We start from the raw sequence: 26,362 nt of genomic DNA, 5'->3' as shown, positions 1-26,362 counted from the left end.
TAAAGCAGACTCCTCCTCTGAGAAACTGGCTCATAAAATGCAGTGCTGGCTCTATATGAAAAACCTGTGTTAAGCCATCAAGACTGCAGAAGTTCATGTCTGTCTTCATCCCTTTGAAGTATGAGTAACGTTTCATTAAACAGTCGATGTAAAGAACACAGAGAATATTAATGTGGGACTTGGACTTTATAATAGGGAACACAGCTAAAATCATCAGCCTGGGAAAAGAAAAATAGGGGAAGACAGGTCAGGGAAATGCCCAGGGGGAAGTAGTGTTACAGGCATCTTTCTGCCTGGGGCTCCAGCCTCCTTCCAAATTCTGATTCTGGTTTGGAAGAGCTGTTGAAATACAGCAGGCCCTGTTTGCCTGGCCTGGAGCCGTGACTCAAAAGAAGTGCAAGTCAGCTCTGTTCCACATGTTTTTTTGCCTCATTTAAAGGTACTTGGAGACAAGTACCTTAATCTGGTTTTCACCCACTGTAAAGTAAAATCCTGTCAGCCCTTGTGTAGACAGCACAGAAGAGGAAGATGGAAAAATAGGAAATGTTGCATGAATTCAGAAAAAAAAAGGAAAAGAGGCTTATTTCTCAGTGACTTGCACAGATTAATAGTTGGAAGATACATAGGTGTGAATTAGGAAACAAATGCAGAAAGAGCAAGATGCAATAGGGAGGCATATGGAAAAAAGTGTTTCACAGAGAAAAATAACTGCATGAGACAAATGACAAAGTAGGAAATCAACTAAACCAAAGCTGATAAACAGAAACCAGAAATGCAATGGAAAAAACCACCCAAATATATGTTATTTGCCTCAGAAGAGAATTCCTGTGCTATTTGAAGGGTCAGTAGCTCTGTTCAGTGGAGAAGCTGCCACCTGCTGAAAGTGTCTCTGTGGTGTAGGTGTATGCAGTTATATCTCAAGTTATCCAAATATCTCAAGTTATCCATTCATCCATTTCATATCCCATCACAGCTGGAAAAGGAAAGAAAATCAGTGTGAGGACAGCAAGTAGATGTAACACTGCAGATTTTGGAAGCAAGCACAAAAATTAGTGAGGCCTTGATGATGAACTAAAGCTGGTCTGATATTCTTTAACAAGAAGGGTAGGTTTAGGTGGTTTTTATGAAATTCCATCACTCATATGACCATACTTCCTGGACACACATCGTTCCCAGACCTGGTTCACCAGTAAAGTAGCACTATTCAAGTGGTCATTGTACTCCTAGGAGGACAAATTCATAGGTCCTGACTTGCTATTTTCTCTGAAAACAATTTTATTTGGAAAAAAATTCTTTCTGATTAATACTTCCTTTGTTTTTCAGTCACTGTCAATTTGGAATCTCTGTCTCTCAGTCTGGAAGTATCTGTGAGAAGTGTCTGCCATTCACAACTGCTGTTGGATGTAGAAATTTCTGCTTTTCTTACTCATTTCACAGGTGTCAGTTGGTTAACCCTGTAGGCAGTTAAGACCCCCTCAGCTGCTTACTCACTTCCCACAACAGGATGGGGAAGTTCTTTGGAAGGTAAAAGTGAGAGAACTAATGGGCTGAGACAGACGATCTAGTAGACAAAGCAAAAGCTGCATGTGAAAGCAAAACAAAACAAGGAATTTATTCACCGCTTCCCATGGGCAGGCAGATGTTCATCCACCCCTAAGAAAGTAGGGTCCTTCACACGTAAAGGTTACTTGGGAAGACAAGCACCATCACCATAAACACCCCCACTTCCTCCTCCTTCTCCCCAGCTTTATATGCTGAGCAGGATGCCATATGGTCTGGGATATCCCTCTGGTCAGTTGGGGTTGGCTGTCCTGGCTGTGTCCCCTCCCAATTCCTTGTGCACCCCCAGGCTGCTCACTGGTGGGGTTGTGTGAGGAGTAGAATTCTTCAGGCTCTGTAAGCAGTGCTCAGCAGTAACTAAAACATCCCTGTGTTATCAGCGGTGTTTTCACCACAAACCCAAAACATAGCCCCGTATCAGCTACTATGAAGTAAATTAACTTTATGCCAGCCATAGTAGTATACCAGAAGATCAAACCCAGGCTGCTGTTAATAAGCATAATTTTGGCTTACCAAATGTTAACTTCAGGCATCTTTAAAAGTGTTCTGTCTTATATGAAGCAGTGATCAGCTAGACATAGGTTTGGATGCTATTGGTGTTGATACAAATCTCCAGTTCATTAAAGGATTGTCAGGCAGATTTATACCTGTTGGCAGACTGCTTTCTGAATTGCAGGAATAGATGAGGCTGGTGACATTAACCCACACAGGCAATGTCATCACTACATCAGTGAACTCATTTGCCAGGGTTCTTCTAACGAGTCGGGGGGTGGGGGGTGAGGGGCACTCTGTTTTTTTCCCCCCAAAGCCAAATCAGACAAGAACAAGGCTGGGTAAAGCGCCCTCAGAATCGCTCTCTTGAGTCTGTCTAGACATCCTTCTCATTTTCCTCTATGATTTCAGCTGCTGTGCTTTCTGCAAAGCTGGTGCTCCATTCCCCTCTCTCGTGAGTGGAAACTGTGAGCACGGGAAAGTGAGCAGAATGGGATCAAGAGTAGGGCTTTTTTTGTGAATGCAGAACAGAATCCAGAAGAGACATTCTCTTCTCATCTCTAATTGCTTACTCTTGATTTTAGTCTGTGGTCTGTTTAGTCTGATAAATTCTGCTTTTGTTTGTTCTGACTACTCCTTGTTAGGCATTGTTACTTCTGTGTTACCATTCACTAGCACTTCTTTTGTTGATAAGCTTCCTAATGTTACCCCAACTTCAAACAAATAATTTCTACTGATGAAAGGCTTAGTCTTTTCATGTTTCTAATTCAAACAGCACTCCTTTGTTAATTGCCTTCTCTCAAACAAGGAAAGTGGTGCAACAGGAATCTAAAGAACAGCACAAGAAGGTTCCTTTGGACCTTTACAGACATGAAGATCCTGGACTAGGTCACTGTGAAACAGAGGGTGGTGATAACTCGCCTAGGTGGCCGATGTGGTGTGATGCATCAGGAAGATTGTAGCTGTAGCTATAGATAGAGATATATACACACACATATGTAAAGCCAGAGTTGAAAAGTATTATATTGCATTCAAGCTTTTATGTTGCATTCAGACTTTAGGGAAACATCTGCAGCTGTTGCTCTGCTGCCTGATGCTGTGCTGGATGTTAAGTTAGCTGCTCCAGGGATACAACAATTAAAGGATCAACTGGTCTAAACTGCTTTCATGTACAGCAAGTTTTTTTCTAGTGTGGAGATATCATCAGTGAGTTGAAAGGCTTGTCCTTTGATGTTACAGTGTCAAATCATGTAATGAAGAATTGAGTAACATCGAGATTTTGACATCTTATCGTTATTCATATTTTCTTGAGTGTGTTCCAGTGTTTATTTTCTTGGGAAAAAAAAAGCTATGATCTGCATATAATTCTGACTCCTGACCCCTACTGTGAGTTATTTGGGCTTGCCTTGTTACAAAACTTATTCAAGCATTAAAACTTTAATGTTATTGCAGACCTATTTCTATGCATATGCACAACCTTCTCCTTAGTTGTGCTAATACCACTCTACAAGTGGCCCAAGAGTGGGATAATTAAATATCAGGTCAGCACAACTTACCAACTGCTAACAGGATGGCTCTAAGGTGCAGGTGCAGATAGGACAATTGCTGTGATACGAGTTCTCAGTTGTCTTCCCACACGTCTTTTCCCTGCTATCCAAAAGGGCAGACATCTTCCAGAATGCCTTGGCAAAGGATCCAACATCTGCCTCTGTGTATGGCAGAACTTATAATTTGGGGATTTATTACAGGAAATCCAAACACCCCTGACAGTGAGGTACACTGAAAACACAGACCTGACATGTGGCTGTGCTCGCTGGAGCTGAGCTGCCTCTGTTGAAGTCTGCCAGAAGAGCATACTCTGGACCATCCTTGTACCCAGCAGGATAAAACCATTTATTTCTTTGAGTACGCTGCAGAAATGCTGATTCGTGGTTTTAGTTCCTACTTTGTTTCAGTGGTAATTCACCATCTGGAAACACAACATCTCATTGCTACTTCTGTCTCTCTTTTTCAAAATTTTCCTTCTTTCTCCTTAGTGTGAATTGTGGGCAGATTTTGTAAATGAAGGGGTAATCTTCAGAGGGGCTGCCTGTTTTGGTTTCTTTGCACTTCCACACATCCAGATCTGATGTCTGTGAGATGCCCAGTTGGTCACGGGGAGGGGAAGCATGGAGGCCACCCAGACTTACGCAACTGCTCAGCTGCCCGCCATGATTTCCAGGGGACTCTTATCATGAAGGCCACAAGGAACCTACCTCATAATGCTGGCAACTGGTTCAACCAACTTCACTTTTTGTGCCACTTATCCCAGTGGCACACTCAGACTGAGCAGATGTGTGACATCCCCTCAAAGTTATTGCTGAGGGGAAATGAGGGAAAACTTTCAATTTTCATTCAGGCTCTTTTGCCTTTCCACGTGCCAGCACCCTCTTGAATTCTAAAGAGTGGCTTCCTAATCCAGAGTAGAAGCTGCAGCCTGTCACCCTGGGCAGGAATATCATGATGTCATTATTATCCATATCCCTGCAGAATTTTATTAAACCATGTATTTTAGGTAAACTCATTCTCAACCTGTCTTTCCAAAATCAGATACTTTATATTTAATATTGTAGAGGACCCAAGGTGTATGTGAGGGATGTTCTCTTAATCATAAGGATTAAGAATATTTAAGTAGCAATAATGACTAATTGTTCTGCTACTACATAAGTTTTTTCACTTTCATTATATACTAATGATAGTGAAAAGAAAACCCACAAGCTTGTTTAAGGGTTTGTTTGGATTTTCTCTATTGGGACCTCAATAAATAAACCAAGTTTTGAGATTATTCCTCTTTGTCTAGAATAGTTGAGTCTTAAATGATAGGAAGAACTCTGTCTTAGTTTTGGAGCTGGCCCACTGATCTGGTAGGCATCTCTCCCAGTAGGTTTCTGCTTGGTGAGGTTTATGACCAAACAGAATCGCTCTTCGTCTAGCAGGTTATAACTGCCAGCTGAAGAAAAATAGAGATGCGAAGGTGTGTGAGAGAGAAATCTTGAATAATGTTGTGCTGAATTTACCTAGGTGTTTGTTTTTGTAAATTGCTGAGTCTGTTGGGTGCCTGTACATTTTGTCTCCATTGAAGAACTGCAAATAAGGAAGTAAACACAAGTAGCCGTGACAACACTTGATAGCAAGGAAAGAGAATAAAAGGTCTAATTGCTTGATAAAGAAGGGGCAAAACAGAAAACATTTTAATGCTTTTAGAAAACTCCAAATTATTTAAGCATCCTTCTTGAATTCAATATTCAGTATGAATAAATTTGAACTTCTGTGAGTCTCCAGTGTTTGGTTGGTTGGAATCTTTTATTTTTCATTGAGTTCTGCCCAAGAATTTGAATAGAATTTGACTACACGCTCCTTTGAACATGGAGAAGTTACATGAACATGGTGCCTGTTCAGTGCCTCTGCTTGGGAAACACAAGTGTTTAAATGTAATGTAGCTGTGGTCATCAGCAGACAGGTTCATTGTAGGGAGATTTCTCTGTCAGCCATTCCAAACTCACTCAAGTATTAAAAACTGTGTGTGTGTGGGGAGTCCAAAATATAAATGAGTCATTTGGTGATCCAGGTTGCAAAGCTAAGATTTTCCCAGGAGAAATATTAAAAAAGAAATAGGAAAACCTGAGCACATCTTTAAAAGTAAATACATGTATTAAAGAAAATTTTTTTTTTCTATTCTTGAGAAAAATTGGCCCTCAGATGCTACAGTGGCTCAGAGAGCTGGAAGCCTCCTTTACTTTGCTCACAACTTTTAGGCAGCAAACAACGCCTGCTCCTAGCCACTGCTTGATGTAAGTCAGGCTTGGGCTACTTCTGCTTTCTACACTAGCCTGTGGAGAGGCTGTTGCTCAGAGTAAACATTTTATCTGAGTACCTTCTTTAGCAGCTGCCAGATCTGCTCTGGCCTCTGGCTGTACAGTCTGGCTGCTGCTGTCCCACCACACAGCCCTCCCTGAGATCTCCTCTAGCCTTCTGGATTGCCCTTCTCTTCCCCAGTCTTCTTGCATTTCCGAGAGTGTATGTAATAGGCTGTAATTATTGGCATAGGTAAAAAAGCAGTATACGGCCAGTACACTTACTTACACACCTACATTCTCTGGCTGTTCTATTAGCAATGCAGTAGTCTGCTGTAACTACAGTGAAATATAGGAAAGACCATCTTAACCTATTACTGTGATGCTCCTTAAGGAGAGAACTGCTGCCAGATGGAAACTACTTCTGGACTGGTCTGGATGATACAGGATTAGTCTTGTACCTGATCAAAGTATTATTGCAATACTTAGTTATGATGCTTTCTTACATATATTCATTTGAAACATTACCCAGTATTCATCAACTCTTGTATTTAGCTCAGGAAATAATTTTAATAAAACCAACCAAACTCCTCACAGATTGCAGTTTTACTGAACTGTATTTCTGTCTGGAACAAGCAGGTCATTATGAGGTGGGGAATATACAGTGAGTAACAAATCTGTGGTAGCTACTGGCAACACTGCTGAATTCAGACTTATTTATTTGACTGAATTTCCACAGCTATATAAATCCCCCAGGAAAAGTCTGGTTGTAAATTTTTCTGCCCTTCCCCAGTGAGACATTTTCAGTTTCAGACCTCTCACATCTCAATACTGGCTACATTGTTTTTAGATTATCTATGCATTACCTTCACTTTTGCTTTCTTACCCTTCCTACAAAATGACATTTCGTGAGTTTTTTGCTTGTGTTCTGGGGAGAGGAAGGTTTGGGGAAATAGGCCTCAAACCCATTGGCAGTACTCAGCCTGTAAAGACCTCAATGTTTGATAAACATTAGGTGTGTTATTCTTAAAAGATCTTCTGTGTGGTGAGTAGGTCTGTAGCTATTCTAGATGAAAGGTGTATTTAAGGTAGTGCTGCAGCAAATGCAGCAGCACAGCTTAGGCCAAGACCTTACAAAAACCCCTGTACAAAGATCTTGTAAGACCGTACAAATTAGAAAGCCTGTCCCCGTGCCTGGGTCTCAGACCTTTAGAAGTATGGACTCTTTTCCTTAGGGTAACACTCTTAACAATGTGGGAGAGAAAGGTCAGGTAGAAAATAAAGCTAAGCTCTAGGAAGGTGTATTAAAAAAAAAAAAATAAAAGCTCACGGTTTTTCTGAGCGATGTGCTCATTCGTGTGCTTTACTAAGTTTACAAGCAGCAGTACTGGCTGTACCTTCCTTTGGTGCTCCCCAGCACTGACTGCACTGTTCCAACCCTGAGAGCGAACTCACACTCTCTGCTTACACTAGGAGCAAAGGTGAATAAAGTAACACAACTCTCTGCTTACCATCAGGTTAAATATAGCCTGGATGAACAAACATACTGTATTTCAAGTTGCTTCCTAATTTGAATATTTTTTTTGGTGTCTTTTAAAGAAGGAATTGCTCAACTGGAACCATGCATTCAGGCTCTTTTAGCTGAAAGGTGAATAATATTATTATGTTTATATTTTCCTTCTAGTCCCACTGCAATCCCATAACAGTTTACTCAGTATTTTTATCATTGACCCTCCATTTCAAAGATGGGGATGAGACATCTGTTGTTATTAGCAACTTTAGCATGCCCCAAAGTGTGTTGCTATTATTTCTACTAGTAGGTGGAGAGTACGCTGATAAGTAATAAAAATGCGTATGTGGATACTCATTTTGACAAAAACTTTCCAGAATGAGTCAATGCAAATGTGTGCTGCTAAAAAAAACAGCTAACGTTTCCCATTTCATAAAATGTGAACACTTACATTGGTGAGCAGAAACTGTCTGTAAGAATACTGAGATGAAAATTTGCTTCCTAAATACCAGTGAATATGAAAATTTAAATGTATCCATATGGATTTCAGTGTATGAATTTCAGAAAGTTATGTCTGTGCTTTTGTTCTTTGGTGTAAACAATGGGTAACATCAATCATGTCAAAACAGAATTACACAATCCGGTTTGGGGTTTGTTTTTCTATTGTAAGTACTAACCAGCATAAAAAGGGCTACACAGATTTTCTGACAGAAGGTGTCGTATGTTGGCATTAATATTCTCATATGATGATATGCCATAAATTTGGTTTTAAAAATCAGCAATATTTTTGAAGGCGCGCACACTGGCTTGAAGGCTGTGGCAGGAGGATGGGCCCACTGAATGCTGCTCATTATCATCAAGGCAATCTCAGCAGGCTTAGCTGTCTCAGTACTTGCCTCCAGACACCTTTGGTATGCACATGAGCATACATATATGAGCCAGAGTTCTCTTCAAGAGATGCAGTCTTCTGTCTGCTGTTCTGTTCATCAAATCTGGAAAGCATTTCTTCAAACTGGCCAATATAATTACTTTTGAAAACCTCTTGTTGTCCTCACATCAAAACAATACACAACATTAATCACAGACTAGCTAAAGCTTTTATTTCCACATATCAGTAACTACTGTTTAATAAAAGAGCTTAACTCTGCTGAGAGCGCCTAATATTCATTTGGCTGCATATCAGTTTCAGCCATTGCAGCCTCAAGCTGAGAAGAAAAGCTTCATTCACTCAAATAGTCCTATTTATTAGCCTCTTAAAAGTTTCCACAAGTGTGTGCTCAGGACTTTTCAACAGAACTATTATTATTCTCCTGTTTTACTTCTGTTCACATTAATTTAGAGAGGAGGAAAGTCTGTATCATTGTAGTCAGGCCTATCTATATGACTATTTTGCTTTGAATCCTCATACCCAGATTGAAGTGAACAGAAGTGACTTTAGGACCAAATGATAGTCAGTTGGGACACTGTTTACATTTACTAAATTCCCTTTGTATGGATACAGGATTGAGCTGACTGGTGTCTCAGGCATGGAAGAGCCCGTGTATTTACAAATGTTGAACACATTTAAAAGGAGAGATGTAGAAGTCAAACAGTAATGAGAATTCCCTGCTGAATGTGATAAGCATTTCTCGAGGGTTATCTGCTCAGTCACATATCACAGAATCACAGAATGATTTGAGCTAGAAGGGACCTTATAGATCATCCAGTTCCAACCCCCTGCTATGAGCAGGGACATCTTCCACTAAACCAGGTTTCTCCAAGTCCCATCCAACCTGGCCTTGAACACTGCCAGGGATACAGCATCCACGACTTCTCTGGGCAACCTGTGCCAGCACCTCACCACCCCCACAGGGAAGAACTTCTTCCTAATATCTTATTTAAATCTCATCTCCGTCAGTTTAAAGCCGTTCACCTTGTGCTGTCACTCCATGCCTTTTTAAAAAGCCCCTCTCCAGATATCTTGTAAGCCCACTTTAGGTACTGGAAACTGCTCTAAGGTCTCCCCAGAGCCTTCTCTTCTGCAGGCTGAGCAAGCCCAACTCTCTCAGCGTGTCTCCATAGGAGAGGTGCTCCAGCACTCTGATCATCTTCACGACCCTGCTCTGGACTTGCTTCAACAGGTCCATGTCCCTCTTGTGTTGGAGGCCAGAACTGCACACAGTACTGCAGGTGGCGTCTCACCAGAGCAGAGTAAGTGGGAGAATCATCTCCCTCAGCTCGATGGCAGCATTTCTTATGATGCAGCCTAGCATATGGTTGACTTTCGGGCCACTTTTCAACATAGCTAAATCATGTTGAGCTTCTCATCAATCAACATCTGAAAGTCCTTCTGTGCAGGGCTGCTTTTAATCCATTTTCCACCCAACCTGTAGCTGTGCCTGGGATTGCCCCAATCCAAGTGCAGGACCTTGCACTTGCCTTTGCTCTGTGTGGTGACCTCATAGCAGCCTTCCAATAGCTGAGGTGGGCCTTCAAGGATACAGGAGAGGGACTCTTCATCAGGGACTGTAGTGACAGGACAAGGGATGATGGATTTAAGCTTAAACAGGGGACGTTTAGATTGGATATAAGGAAGAAGTTCTTTACTGTGAGGCTGGTGAGGCACTGGAAGGGATTGCCCAAGGAAGTCGTGAATGCTCCATCCCTGACAGTGTTCAAGGCCAGGTTGAACAGAGCCTTGGGAGACATGGTCTAGTGTGAGGAGTACCTGCCCATGGCAGGGAGGTTGGAACTAGATAATCTTAAGGTGCTTTCCAACCCCAACCATTCTGTGTTTCATGAGGTTTGCATTGACCAACCTATTGTGCCTGTCAAGGTCCTGTGGGATGACATCGCTTCCCTCCAGTGTCTCGACAATACCACACAGCTTGGTGTTGCTGGCAAACTTGCTGAGGGTGCACTCAACATCCCCCTATGTTGGGTTGCTGTGAAGTGTATGGTGCTTCCAAGATAAAGTTTTTTTGCACCCAGAGGGGATGGGGCATGGGTAACTTGTGTTCTATCAAAGACAGAAAAAAAAAAAAAAATTGAATGAATGGTGTTTCCTCCATCCAAACAGTAGTCTCTGTATGGTTCATCTGTTTTCTTGAATGGTTCTCAATCTTAGTATGTGGCAAGTGTTTGTGATGCTGTGCCCAGAATGACCTGGTGTGACGCTGTGCTGGAAATAAATACAGCTGGATGACTTTGAGGGACTTACAAAATGGTTAAAAAGGATACAGCTGCTACCCATCTTTTCTTTCACAAACCACTTATGAGAAAATAGTCCATAATAAAACCATAGTTTTCCTCTGGGGAGTTACAGTTCATTGCGACTGGACCTGATAAAATAATGGTCAGCCTAGGGCTCAGACTTGCAAATAAATTAAGGTACCCAAGAAAGTATCTGCAAAGACACAGGTTCAATTTTTAAGAAATCTAGGAAAGAAAGTTTCAAATCTAGGTACAAAAAAGTGCAGTGACTCCATGGTGTCAGCTAGTGACTCAGAGAACTGGGATGGTTCATGATACATCCCCATCCTTGAAAAGCACAATGCTTGCCTCTTGCTTACTATAGTTGTGGCAGAAGTAGTTGCCTTTTGCCATAAACAAGCGTATTTGAAACCACTAATGTAATATGTTCTGTTGTGTGCAAAATTAATTTTAAAGCCCATTTGCAGCTTGCTGGATGGTACCTGCATTATTCTGGTTATAGACTTAGTAAGAACACCATTTGGTTTCACACCTAGGTTCAGTTTTATTCCTTTCTGGGCACCCCTACTGCTATTCTCATCCTCAGGAGTGCTGGTGTTCATGATTTTCCTGATGTGGATGGTGTCACCAGAGATGCTGCTTTCACTACTCCTCCTGGTGTTGCTATTTCTGCCATAGATAGACCAGGAAGAGACATGGCAATGGCAGCAGTGTCAGCAACCAGGAGTGTCAGGATAAGCCTCAGAGTAGGCAGGTTTGGGCCACAGCCATGCAGCCTTCCAGACAGCTGAAGAAGATTAGATAACCAGGGGTCATTTGATGGGTTTGTGGCTGTCTGCTGAAGTGACAACTTGCAGTGTTACTGTTGAGTGACCATTTGGGGTGGGAGGTTTTTTTTCCCCTTTTGTGCACAGAAAGAGCCAGCTTGTAAACAGGACAATAAAGTAAGTTATAATGGTTTGAAATTTAACACCTAGCCAAACCCACATATACTGTTATTCTGCATCAGCATTGCTTAGCTGCATTCAAAAGCACTGACTGAAGTGACTAAGGGGAGAAATGACCTGTTACAGCTAGCCAGCAGGAAGATTGAGTTTATCAGTAAAGCAAATCCACTGTAAATAAAAATACATATGAGTAATTTTGGACTGACAAAAAATATTTGAGAAAGACAGAGTGTTCCATCAGAAATTAGATCAACAAAATGCTTAAGAATGTATACACATTTCCTTAACATTTCCCCATTGCTCTTAAGAAAGTTATATATAAATGTTGGTTGGTAAAGGTAAAAAGCTACTACATCCTTTTTAAAGACAGGAAAGTTAAGTAAATACAGTGAGTGACCCTTTTGGTACTGGTAGAACATCTGTTGAACCGGAATTTCCTGGTGACTCTTGGCTTGTATGGAACTGAAACTTGCCAAACAGGTTTTGTTTCTTTTTCAAAACCTTATCTGGCATCACAGTTGCTCTAAACTTTTTTAAGTATTTTTAAATGTAAATGAGTTCTTGGCTTTCTTTTCTGACCTCTACTCTCCTATGAGCCTTAAACAGCCATGCTTTGTGCATTGCGGGCTGCACTTGTAACCAAATGTCCAGCCAAGAAAAACAATTGTATCTTGCTTTTCAGTAATGAGGCTAAGTGCAGGAATTTGTTTGGACAGGTCCTTTTCTGCATATGGGTACATCAGTAGTGTAGTTATATATCAGGGCAGTTGCTGCAGAGGAAGTTTCCATTTAGAATGAAATCACCAACAGAGGGAAAACTAAATAGAATTGATCATGGAATCATTTGATCAATTGGTATTGGTATTAATCTTGTAAAGTGCTAAATGAAAGTCAGATACCTCAAGGAAAACTGATATAGATGGGAAGAAAGCCACCTTTTATGATGTAAAGCTCTTTTTGACCGCTGCTTTATCAAGACAGAAGAAATTTTCCTGATCTACTGATGATGAAATTCCAGATGCAAAGTCATGGAAAAATTAAGAACAAAGTAAGACAAATGTATCTCTGATTTGGTTTAGTTAATAAATTTCCACATCATGACTGCCCTTGATTTTTTTTTTGTTGTTTTCTGCCATCATGTTCAGTTCCGTCCCTTCCCTTCCCCTCTCCTTTCTTTTTACTTTCCTTCCCCTTTCTCCCTCCCCCTCTCCCTTTCTCTCTTCCTCCCCCTTCCCTTCTCCCTCTCTTCCCCCTCTGCCTTCCCCTCTCCCTCTCCTTCTTTCTCTTTCCCTTTCTCCTCTCCTCTCCTTTTGTTTTTTGTTTTTCATTTTTAATATTTTTTCTCTTTTTCTTTCTGCATGAGTAATTCTTTCTGTCTGTGGAGAGAGGAAGCTGTGGAGAATACAAAGTACTGCTACCCAACTGGAGCTAGTCAAGATACTGATCTCATTCCCTGCAGGTATATCTGCAGGTGTTGTTCTTTACCCAAGGTTTATAAACAAGATTGGGATTACCTAATATTACCTACACAGGAGACGAGGTGAATCCTTACTTTGTTCAGTCTGTTCCTGTGAGTGCAAGATTCAGTGTTGAGCCTAGAAGGTCTTTGAACATGTCATCAGTCATCATAACAAATTACAAGTGGGTAATATACATGACAAGAGTTACAGGCACCAAACTTCCCAAAGGTATTGCAACTGCTGACATAACTTCCCATCATTTATTACCAGATGGAGAGAGAAAGGATGCTGGAAATAAGCAAATGTACAACTCTGTGAAAATCTAAATTAAGCTGCGTAGTGTTCTCTGAGGCTGCCGGTTTGTCCTTGCAAAAAAAAAGCAGGAAGATTCAACACCAAAGACCTGCTGGAGCAAGTGGAGTTAAAATTAGCCCTAGAGTAGCATACAGAGAGATGCTACAAGTCTGGCATAAAGTCCTCATGTGCACCACAGTATAAATAAACACTGTGACTTTGAGAGCCAAAAAGGCATCTCAGGTGGCCTCAACAGTCCTGAGGAGATGACAAGTGAGATGGTGTTGGAGACCAATTTATTCCAGACAGCATGTTCCTGTGTTCAGAACAAGGCTAATAAACAGAGGACTGGAGAAATGTGAAAGGAAAACACATTTGACCAAAGTAGATGGCACTTGCTAATTCAGAGTAAACTAGGGAAAAAGAACTTGACATGCTGGTGTGTTTGGGATTGTATTACTTCAGAGGACTGTTGTTTTAACCTTGGATTAGATCCACCAAATGGCATGCCCTTGTAAAGCAGGATTCAGGCACTTTGTTGTTGAATGAGCTTCAGACTGGAATCAGTTTCTTTCCACAATCTGCTCTCAAAAATAGAACTGTGTACTCAGTTACTACCTAAAACTACCTGAGTCCAACATGGTCAATGCTAACCTCTTGCTTGAGTCCAGCAGGAAACCAGATACAGGGAGACAAGTGAATCCCAAGGGATGGAGCTAAATGGTATTTTCTTTTGCACTGACGCAGCTGAATCTTCTTAATGTCAAGCTTCAATGTCTGCTCTGTGAACAAGATATTTACCTAGAGATGTCCTTCTTAGGCTTTAAGCATTAAGCATTCAACTTCGTAAGTCCTCTTTGCTGTAAAGTGTCCTCCCATTGGTAGAAGCTTATACAAAGGGCTGCTCTTCCATCAAGTCTTGAATGTGAAACGGGGGTATTGCATGTGAAAAAAAAAGCAATGCAGAGAGCATCAGGGGAAGGTTTTCTCTTCTTTCTGTTACTTTATTCTTTCCAGGCTTTCTTAACACATACTGCGATCATCTCTGGCATTTCAAAACTTATGTCTTGTACAGTGTAAGGGAACCTCTCTTCATGCTAAGCTATCGTGTCTTTTTTTTTTGAAACTTCAGTATTTACACAAGTATGCATCTAACCGAACACAAACATGCATTGCTCTACTTCTCGTGCATTTCTCTGTCATGAAGACAATAGTGCTATCTAATGGTTTAATTTGAAATTATAATCTAAATAAAAAGCTTTCATATAAAAGTGCATGGTTCTGTTTCAAATTAACTGCATAAAAGACTACATTGAATGAAGGCATTAAACTACATTAATTGTTTTTAAGTACCTAGTGAGAATAATGTACTATATTATTTTTAAATGCCTAACTTTCAATTTTTTAAGTGGCTGACATTGCAAAATATTGTACATTTCCATATGTGATGCTGCATAATCCTGGGAGGATTGGACAAAGACAAAATGGAGGAATTTAAGAAAAAAATAATGGTGAAAGAATAGTGAAATAGGGGCAGCTAGTTACTGTTAGCTAAAAGGCTCCTGTTTAAAACTTGTCTGGTACTGTTAAACACAGACCTTATTTGGCTCCGTTGAAGTCAGTCAGTTAACCTTCTCTATGGAAATGTTCTTCAAGTTTTAACATTTTTTAATTGTGGTGACAGGACTAAGAACAGATTTCTTTGTGGCAATGCTACTCTTAAAGATGAGCAGCCTAGCAGGAGAAAGGTAACATTTTGATACGTATAATAAAACATACCTTTGTTGGTTTAACTGGCCAGATGTAGCTGGCTGTAACCAATCCCTACTGTCAGCGTTTTCCATTTTCAGTGAGGAATAATTATTTTATTACTTACACTAATTATCAAGACATCTAGGATTCTGTGACAGATAAATATTACAAGGTACATGCTGTTTTTAGAGTGGAGATGGGGGAAGTTGATTTTAACTGTCATTCCCAAGGCAACTCAGGGTTGAGGCAGAAGAAAAGTGAGGCACCTTGTTCACCACAGCCAGTGCCCTCCTGCCTCAGTTGAGCTGCGGGACACATGATGTCCCCTCTTCACTTGCCCCTCCGGGTGCCCACCAGGCCAAGGTTTCTCCAGTGCTCAGTGGCTCTGAATGGCCACTAACAATATCATGTGCAGCCCCAGAAGACCATCATGCTGGGGAGCTGCCCCCTCATCCGAAGCCACCTGAGACTACATCTGCAGGGCTGGCAGTAGGAGGAAGGCTAGGACAGTGTTGCCCATCACCACCACTCTTCCCTGCTCCTTCTTTGCTGTGACATGGTGCATTATCTATGTGCAACACAAAGGGTTTTTGAGACGTAAACCTCTTCCTGATTCAGGTCTTTACTGACACTGTGTTTGTGCTCTTGCAGTACATTAACCTTGGACTGACATCTTGAAATCACATGGATTCTGAGGATACACAGAATAAGATGGTTTTCTTGTGTTGTAAGCACATAATGTAGTTTGATCTCCATTTAGTGCTTATGAAGTGTCTGGAAAGTATTCTAATACTCATTGTAGTGACTGTACTACTCATGACAAAAATGTCTGGATTACAGTATCTCATAAATCACTATAGCAAGCAGGGTGTGTGCTCCCAAAGGAAGAAAAGCAGTCTTAGCTGTCTGGTAGTAATAAACCTAAAAACTGTATTTTACTTTCAGGCCTAAAGAACAGCCTACACGGACTAGATGATAATGTGTTAAGTAGTGGGTACTACATGGCTTGCTGCTATGATTTAGTCAAGGTTGTGGATGTATTGTGAGAAAATACTAGGACATGACTGCATACAGGGGCAAGAGATGTGTCTCATTGTTTGAGATGACTACTGTGCAATGCTTGCTTTCTTTCAACTTTAAAATGGAAATGAACTTCCTGATCTGCATTGTTGTGTTTGTGGAGCTATCTCGGAGTTTTTGTTTAGTATAAGTCAGTGTGGATGGCTTTGCTTCAGAATAATATTTTCATTATTCCTATTTAAATCAAGAATTAAATAATAAAAAAAGGATAAAGGCATTATTATGTTGAATTAATTTTCCACAAGAAGAGATTTTCCCAAATAGTTGTTCTATTTTTGGTAAGGTAGATAATTAGCTTTCCTGGCAGGAAAAGGCCTAGAAGTCTCAGTGAAAGGGTTTTATTTCCATTTACTGTTGAATCTTCAGGCACTGCCTGATGTCATTTGTACTGAATGCATACGTACTACCTTGCAGGTGGAGAAGAGTATGTCAATTGTTATCGGAGAATAAAGATTTAGCTTTGTTATGCTTTAGTTTTATTACTAGGTACTGGTTTTAGCTGTTTACATTGATATTAATTTAGGCTTCTGGTTTTGCCTTGGGAGGTGCTGGTTCGTGTCCATCCCAGTAAGAGAAGTGCTCAGACCCTGTAAGGTATCACAGTGCTACTTGTTAAACCTAACACAATAAAAAGAGAAAAGCGTAGATAGTTACATCCTTTAGGGTGCTGGGAGCCACAGGTATTGAACATGACTCTAATCCATGAGCAAGATGCCTTGCAGATCCCATTCATGGCAGCAAGGGAGAGCAAGTCACCCCTGTCAGTCATTCAAGCTGTTACAGGATTTTCTAGTGAGAAAGCAACTCTGTTCATCATTTCTATTGTCAAAAAAAGGAAAGACTTTCTCCAGAGAACTTCTTGTTGCCCTGTTAAAGACTTTGTCAGCAGTGGTGAATGGGAACTGCCCACAGGCTGCTCCAGCAACATGTGCAGGCTGTGGTGGAGGAGGACGTGCGGCATGCCATGGCACTGCACAGCCTGAAGGCCACACTGGGCATGCAGCACCTGCCTGGGGAAGCTGTAGTGTGGGTCACTGGCTCCAAAATGTACAGTGGTCTCCTGGTCAGGATCGCTACAGTCTCTGCTGCCAGAAACTTGAACAAGCAAAACTTGAAGTCACTTTTAATACTACAGGACAGTAGTGGTGGATGGGATGAATAGAGATCAACAGAGAGAATGGACAACCCTTTAAAATGTCAAAACTTCATTACAATGGTTTTTTCCACTGTCTCCTGTCACTTTACTATCATTATCCTTTGCCAGTTTTTCTGTTTCTCCCTTTCTGCTCTCCTTTCACCCACCTTTTTGTTTTGCTGGGTTTTCCCTTTCTATTTTCTTATTCCAATCTATTTTACCCCACATTGTTTTCCCTTTCTATTTTTGTCAGTATAACAAAATATGTTCTTGACTCACTTGCTATTTAGTGTATTGGCCTCTGATATAGATTCTTTGGAGAAGATGGTCTGTCTTCCTATTTGTTTTCAGAATACGTGCCACAGTATGGCTTTTTGATTAAGTTACAATGAAATCAGTAACCCTGTGATACTTTGCTGCCTTTCATTTCCTCTGGACAAGTTAGTATTTAACTCTAGTAAAAGCCATGCTGTGGCTAATATTTTTTTTTCCTTTTTGTTTTTTCTTCTTTTTTCCTCCCAGTATGCATCCACTGCCACGACTCCAGGAAAAGCTGATGAATTCATGCCATTTTCTTTTCGATACTACTACATTTCCAAGGTTTACATGGGCTTCTCTAGCCACTTCACTTCTTCACAGCTAACACTGAATGCTCTGTCCCTTCTTACCATTTCCTTACCATGTGAGAAAAAGACGTGCTTGTGCTAAGCAGAGCCTCATCATTTTATTCTAACCACCTTTTTTTAATGAAGGCAGAGAATCTTTTATCTGGTAATAGATGAGACATTTAAAAGGCAGAGTAGTAAGGGGTTTTTTTCTTCATCTGAGGTTCATACGCATAAGTATTTTGAGGTTGATAAACTATTTTCTCTGAAACTATGCAGGGTCCAAGCTACTGTAACTTGTATTGCTTTGTTGTGTTTTCCTGACTTCATCTGCCTGGCATTTTTCAGATGTCAGTTCTTGAGACTTACCATCAGTTTCAGCCACCCTCCCCACCTGGTAGTGTGCATCTCATGTTGATTGGTTTGTACCATAACCTTAGAGAAAGACACAAGAAACCTGACATCAGACAAACCGAGCAATACTTCCTCCTTTGGAGTTACAAAGTGCCAATAGTGTGTAATATCTGCATATTGGTGAAGATGTACACATTGGGCCGCATTTACAGACAGCATTTAGAATGTTTTTCCAGAGGGATGCAGGAAGCGTGTGCTTGATTCCCTATTCTGGGTTTAAGTGCAAGGGTCTATAGAGAGCATGAACAAGCAGCATAGGGAATTATCAGCTGCGTGGGGCTGGCCAGGGCCAGAATGGGATGGGAAGGGAAGGGAAGGTTTCTAAGTGTACCTAAAGCAGTATGTTTTCATGCAAACTTAAAGACTATGTGCTGCAGCATGGGACAAGTCGGGTGGAAGGAGGCATGTAGATTCATGTGTTTAGGTAAAGCATGAAAGATCAAAGAATATGATGGAAAGAAGATGCCTCTAGCTTCAGGTGCAGTAGGGCAGGAATGTAATTTTGGACATTACTATTCAAGTTCCCACATTAGGTGCTTTCAGTTCTTTTTGAAAATTGGCTAAGGCTGACAGCTTGAAATATAAATTGTATCAGTTGTTTGCTGCAGTTTAGGCAGTACCAAATATGGGAAAGAAAATTGGAGCCAGTGCTGTTAATGTGAAAAAGAAAACATTTCATGGTCACTTTTTGTTGCTGATATTTTTATTTCCATTACCTTTGCCAGTGAATGACACAGAGGACTAGGCAGAAAGTGAAATCATTTTAGTGGAATTATTTTTTCTACTTTTTTTCCAGCAATTAAAGAGAGTAGCACTTAACAAACGTTAACCAAATACTGCCTTCTGCCAAAAAAAATTTATACTACAATCCCAATGCCTACATATAAAAAACAATACTTCCATTGGTATATTCTGAGGTACCAATTCTAAGCCAAGCTTTTGCATGGGATTGTTTGACTACATATCAGGTATCGATTTCCCATCAAAGGCCTACATAATGTTGTTTCTCAGTCTGAACTACTCTAAGTACCTTCTCCTGTCCAAAGAGATGACAAGCTACACAAACACACATGCATCTTATTTTAGTTTTTCAAGGTACTTACGAGTCCAGACATACAGACATTCCTAGGCAAAAGGGAGCTCATCTGAAAATAATAACATAAACCAGATTTGCTTTTCTACAGTTTGTCATCATAGCTATCTTTACAACACTCTAACTGGCCAAAAAGCTAAATATCTCCTAAGAGCAGCATGCAGAAGATTGATCTGATTGTGCTGACTCCTTTTTGTGTCCAAAGAGGGACATGTACAACAGCAGACTAATTTTCCTTCTGATTGCACTCCAAGAAAAAGTAGGAACTATCTCCTACCATTCCACTATTGTATCACAAAAATGGATCAGTTTATGGCTTCGTTTGAGGATGTGATGATGTTTGCATTCTTAACTTTTTCTTGTCAAGCTCTACTATAGCTACAGAAGCCAGAGAAGTTAAAAAGAATACTGTCAGATCTTAGAAGAACCCAACCATGTGTAAGGCTCCAACAGCAAAGCTCCGTTTTAGAGTCACAGAAATTAAATCATAGAATCATAGAATGGTTTAGGTTGAAAGGGACCTTGAAGATCATCCAGTTCCAGCTCCCTGCCATGGGCAGGAATACCTTCTGCTAGACCAGGTTGCTCCCAAGGCCCAACCTGGCCTTGAACACTGCCAAGGATGTGGCAGCCATAGCTTCTGGGCAACTGCCCAGATTTCGGCTGTAACAGGTTTTTTGTTTTGGTTTTTGGTTTTGTTTGTTTGTTTGTTTCGGTTCTTTGTTTGTTTTTTTCTTTCTTTCTTTTCCTAGTAGCTGGTGCAGTGCTGTGTTTTGGCTTTAGTCTGAGAACAATGCTGATAACACACTGATGTTTTAGTTGTTGCTCTGCAGCGCTTACACTGGGCAAGGACTTTTCAGTCTCAAGTGAGGAGGGGCACAAGAAGCCAGGAGGAAGCAGAGACAGGACACCTGACCTGAACTAGCTAAAGGGATATTCCATACCACAGCACGTCCTGCCCAGTATATAAACTGAGGGGAGTCACCCAGAAGGCCCAGATCACTGCTCAGGTCAGGCTGAGTGTCCATTGGCGAGTGGTGAGCAATTGCATTGTGCATCACTTATGTTTATTGGGTTTTTTCCTTTCCCTTTTTAGTTTTATGTTCTCTCCCGTTATTATTTCCCTTATCGTTATTACTATTATTAGTAGTAGGAGTATATTGTACTTTAGTTATTAAACTGTTCTTACCTCAACCAGTGGGATTTACCTTATTTCAGTTCTCTTCCCCATCCCACCCAAGGAGGGGGGAATGAGGTGAGTGAGCAACCGGCAGCATTGTATTTTGAGTTACCAGCTGGGTTTAAAACACAATAGCAACCTGTTCCAGTGGCTCACCACCCTCATAGTGAAGGTTGTTTTCCTCATATCTGATCTAAATCTCCCCTCTTTCAGTTTAAAGCCACTCCCAATTGTCCTATCAGTACAGGCCATTGTAAAAAGTCCCTCTCCAGATTTCTTGTAGCCCTTTTTAGGTATTGGAAGACTTTTATAAGGTCTCCCTTGAACCTTCCCTTCTCTGGGCTGAACCAAGCCCAACTCTCATGAGGACAGCGAGCAAAAGTTTTGTCTGAAGATGTTGTAACATATGGCAAAGCAAATAAGGGTGAAGATAATGCAAATGCAAATTATCTGTGTGATGTTAGTGGCTGATGCACAAGAAGGAAAAAAAAACGGAAAAGAAGAAACAAACTCCTAAATTATTATTTGTATACAAAAAAATAAAAAATGGCTGATTTAAATTATAAAATAGAAAAGTTTAGGATACGTATGAGAAAAGCAACTTGATAAGTTGGATTCGTGTAGATTCTTAAAAACTGTGTAACTTGGTTTGAAATAAAGAACATAAATAGCCTAAAGGATATTGCCTTTTAACATCTGCTGTCTAATGCACCCAGAAGGCTCCTTGCTCGTTTAAAGCAGGTTAGTTTTAATTTATCACACTGTAGTTTAGGGCATTAAAAGCATAACTAAGGAAACTGATCTATTGGAAAGAAGAGAATTCAAAAACTATGGAAACTGGTCTACTAGATTATTGAAATTTTAAGCTGAGGATGAATGGTATTGCTAACTGGAATTGGGAAGCCATTTTACATAATGCAATTTCCTACGTTTTGACTTAAGAAGTTCCCACTATAATATTAGTTCTTTGATACATTCTTTAAGTGACAAAAAAAAAAAAAAAAAAAAGAAAAAAGCCAACAAAGATTTTCGAGAGTAAAAGAAGCTATAAATTAAACCTCTGAAATATTGCAATAGAACTTGAATGAAATTACAGGTGTTTTTTTTTAATAACTGCCACAGCCATTCAGAGCCAGCAAAAATACTGAATCTGGAAGAAAGGATTATCATCACCAAGTAATGATGATCTGGTTGGCAACCTTATTATATCTCCAGTGTTCAACTTCAAGGTTTCTTGTCATTTTCTGTGGTGCTAGATAGGAAGCAGTGAGAAAATAAACTGTTCAGCCAAACACATGCTTCCTGTCAAATCAAACCTAAGGCAGGAAGGAGATGAAAGCACAAGTATTAGGTTTCTGGGGTCAAATCAGCCTTTGAACCTAAAGGCTTTCAGCCTTTCAGTGACTCTCAGTGATACAGAGTACTTGGTTATCACAATTATTATCAGTAAAACAAGCAAATTGTTCTTGTATTAGGGCCACTCATAATGCTGATGTGAAAGTAGTGACTGAACTATAGAAGTGTATCCAACGCACTGAGCTTTTTTGAAAAATTCTGCTATGGAAACTTAAAAAGACAAGCTGGGGGATTTTGACCAGCATACGTGTTACTTTAGCAATGGTTTCACTGGTTACTCTTTCCTTCCCAGCAATGGTGAACTATGAGAAACTGAACCAGTTTTGAAATAAAGGATTAAAAATAAAAGGTTATTCAGTAGGCAGAATGCAAACCAGTTTCCTTCCTGCCTACTCAAAGGATGATAAGGTCACAGTGCAAGGGCTGGTGTAAGCTGGGTGCATGCAGCAGGAAGTGGAAAAAGCTGGTTCTCTGAGCACTCTGAGCAGCACTGTAGCTGAACCCACCATCCTGGCTCTGATTTTAATTGCTTTATCCTTTGTCCAGCTTCTAAGTTCAATCTTCATGGAGGTCTGTATGCTATCTTCTGCCCTGAGAGGGAACCTGAAGGTGATCAGAGTAAACCTGCAGTTTTCTTGTATTAGAGCACCACTATATTCAGAATTAATGGTTGAAGGGCTGATGTAGTTGAGACCAAGCCATTAGGCCTTAGTTGAAATAACTTTGATATTTAGCATGACTACAACTTACCACGTAAATATGACTGCTAGCTCAGCAGGGGGCCCCTCTGTGGGTGGGGAACTGCCCTTCTGCTTGCTTAGCAAGGGAGCTCTTTGAGGGTGGGAATCTGCTCTTTTGGTGAGGCATGATAAGCAATTCATTAGAATTCGGACCTGTGGACAGCCTGCATCTTCTTCTGTAAATTGCTTCTAAGCAGGGATATCCCTAATGGTAAGATATGCTAACAATTTGAAATAGTAATTTCCAAATACTGTATGCAGTGAAGTTACATCTTGCTGCACCTTGTGCAAAGGTGGTAAAGCATAACTATCTGTAAGAGCATTTCTGTAGAAAGGCCAAAGGGTGGGTAAGACAGGGTATTTCCCACCCCACCCCCCCTACCTCAACTCACAAGCTTTAATTGCCTGTTTATACATCATGTGAGAGTCTCTGAAGACTCCCTAAACAGCTTTCAGGTGGTTTTGAAAGTGGGAGTTATCGAGGAAAGGCCCCATTGAATCTTAAATTGCTTGCCTTCCTAGCTTATTTGCATGATCAACAGTAAGCAGTTCATTATGGCTGTGTCTAAATATCAGGGTACACCTTAGGAGAAACGTTATTACAAACTACCTTTGCAAGAAACACAGCTGCCATCACAGCAAGAAACAAAAAATTTAATCTATTTTCACATTTGTTAGTACCTGTAATGAATTCCAGTCACCTCAGAGGTAAGAGAGAGCTGGCAGTAACCATGCATGATAAACCTGAATTGCCGTTGAAAGAAATAATATTGTCCTTTACAGCATTCCTGTTCTCCCAGCACCATGCTTCTGTGGTACACTGCAGCAGCTAAACTAAGCAGGGACCTAACCTGTAACACAACTCTTCCAGATTTCCTCCTTTCCATTCCACTAAAAGAAGCAAATAAAAGTCAACTGCATCAGCTAAACCTAAACAAGCATAAACACATGAATGAATGAACATATGAAAGAAGGATAGGACTTGTCTCAGTTGCAGCTTCAAGTCGTATATGGCAAAACATTTCACGTCTTCATCATTAGGATTTTGGTGGTGCCTCTAGAAGAACTTTACTTATAAGAAGACACAATATCATTAGGAAAAATAACTTTATTTTTGCATACTCACTGTTAAAAGAACCTGGAATACAATTTGAGCTTGACAGAAGAAACCAGCAGTTCCACCAGTGACACTTAGGACACTACTGATGTTCTTTAAAATTTTTGAGAAACATGAGTCATTTTGGATGCAAAATCAAGGTTCCTGATACAGTGAAAAGTGTAAAATTCCAAGTCTAACTCTCATCAGGCACAAAACTTACGTTTCCCTGAGAAGATGTAATTACAAACTAGTGTATAAACTTTATATCACATCATTGTGGGGTTTAAGAGTACAAAAGCAAGATGTGATAACAAAAATTTAAACACAAGTCCTTAATACTCCATGCTGAAGTTGAAATATTCAGGGGGATTAAGAATTACATATTACAGAATTACAGCAATCGAATTTAAATTAAATGAAGACAGCTGGCTTTGGTATGCTCCTTTTTACATAGTTTTCAGATTAATTATAGCCTTATTTTCCTGAGATCTTTCAGCACTCACTACAAAGCCTGTGCAGACCAGCTGCTTTTTCCCCGTTTTTTTCCTGCCTCTTCATCTTTCCCTTTCAACTAGCATTACACTCATGGGAAAAAAAATCTGACAAATAATCATGAGCAACATGCATTTTCCAAGCCTTGAAACAAATAGTTTTGCCAAAGGAAGCCAATTAACTACATCTTTTAGATAATAAATATTCCAAGTAGTTGACCTTCCAAAAATTGTTATCTTTTATTTTATACCTGAAGTTCTAAACATAGTGTGCAACACAAGTCATCCCCATCTGCATGTCTCTTGTCTATGGACAAGGCAGGAAGGGTGTCATCACCACCATATTGACATCACCATTATACCCATGATCAGCATCACTACCGTTGACATTACATGTTAAAAGTACATAGCTGTATACTATTTGTACCTATGTTTTGCCTCAGGAGTATGCAGTATTTCAGTTCTTTTGCAGATACAAAGCTTTGTGTCGCAAATACTCTTCCAAACATTTCACTGCAAAAGGGTCAACATCAGTGTCAAACTTATTAGCAAAGAAGTGGTGGTTTCGTAACATCCAGTTTAGGTCTCCTACCCCAAAAACACAGACAGAGCGAACATGAACTCCACTGCAAGGTGGGTAGGGTGCACCTTTGGACACATCCCCTTCAAAGTACTGCCACTTAACAAATCGGGCCAGTGCATTCATGTCAGAAACATCATATTTGTCACTAGAAGAAACTGCACCTGGGACATCAGGGATTCTCTGAATTGTTGCCCACAAGTACTCGTCTGGGCTGTAAGTGTCTTTTGCCCATTCAATGAACTTAAGTATTTTGCTGCTTTCTAATACGTATTCAACAAATCTTCTGCTAACTACAAAATAGGCACTACCAGAAAAAATTGGAGTACTGAGAGGTGGTAGTTGTTTGTCTATGCCTGTGTTCTTTATTTTACCATCAATAATCTCATGGTGTTTTTTCCACCTTACTTCTTTATAAACAGGCATTTTTTCTGTTTCCAAGCTGTTTGCACCTTTAAGGGCTTTTAATTTCTCTACTATTTCCTGATTGGTCTTTATTGGCAAGTCCATGCCACAGAGGTTTATTAGGTATTTCCAGTTTGAACTTCTTCTGTAGAGGTCTTTCATGCAGTTAATGTCTGCCTGCACTCTGCTCCATGAAGCGTATACAACATTCTCTAACTGACTAGAAATAAAGACATTATCAAAACATGAGACTATTCCCCTCACAGCAGCAAAAAAAGATTCTGATGATTTTTTGTCAACATGAATGCAGTAAAAATTCTGAGGGGCATAGATTGACCTTAGAAGTCTGTCAAGCATCTCAATTTTGTGATAAACCACTATTGAGTAAGCTATTGGAAATTCTGCTTCTTCATTGCTGAGAGGTTCCATAATGTATTTCCTAGTCTTGGTGAAGGAGGCACAGTCTGCTGTCATGTTAATATAATCATTTGTTGTTACTCTGTGGCGTTTCTTAAATGACACTGACAACATCTCAAGCTTTACCTTTTGAATTTCTTCTATATTCCCCTCTATAATCTTGGTGCAGTTAACATTGCCAACAGGATCTTCTTGTGTCAGCTCAAGATGTCTCTGATTTAAGAAGTCTTGTTTCTGGTTAACTTTCAAAACTGAAATGATTACTACAATAAGAGTTAAACCCAAGAAAAGCCTGAAGCGTAAGTTGTGGCAAAACCGTAATTTCCTCTTCAGCATTTCAAATACTAGGTAGATATGTAGGGCTAAAAAAATCACCTTCCACTCTGCTCATGTCAGCTTTAACAACTTCAGAAAAAAATAGTGTCTGTTTCTCAGGAATTTGGTGAGTTGTTGAAGAAAAAATCCTAAAATAAAATTAAATATGACTGTCATTCAAAGACTAAAAGGTTTCTTTAGAAAGATACTGATTAATATTACATTGTTATTTAGAGACAGTAAGAAGGTGAATACATCAGCCAAAAATATTCTATTGAAAATTATAAATTAATGAATAAAATTAGGGTTTTTTTGTAGAAAAAGACTGGAGGAGGCAGATAGTACTACACTTAGGAGTGTCTCATGAAAACTAAGACTACAAACAGAATTTCAATAAGAAAACAGAGCTGAT

General features: G+C 40.1%; 1 protein-coding gene across 1 annotated transcript; it reads right to left on the bottom strand.

Annotated features, from left to right (window-relative positions):
• Positions 1-24,690: 24,690 nt before the first annotated feature.
• GCNT1 (glucosaminyl (N-acetyl) transferase 1) lies at positions 24,691-25,971 on the bottom strand (the record flags this gene model as incomplete). Its single annotated transcript, XM_080636964.1, has 1 exon — positions 24,691-25,971. One exon carries the CDS (start codon positions 25,969-25,971, stop codon positions 24,691-24,693), a length of 1,281 nt encoding a protein of 426 aa, XP_080493090.1.
• Between the last annotated feature and the right edge of the window lie 391 nt (positions 25,972-26,362).

This window comes from Psittacula echo (assembly GCF_963264785.1).
Source record: "Psittacula echo genome assembly, chromosome: Z".
NCBI classification, from domain to species: domain Eukaryota; kingdom Metazoa; phylum Chordata; class Aves; order Psittaciformes; family Psittacidae; genus Psittacula; species Psittacula echo.
The sequence above is the reverse complement of the archived record's forward strand: the minus strand, read 5'-3'. Positions and strand labels throughout refer to the sequence as shown.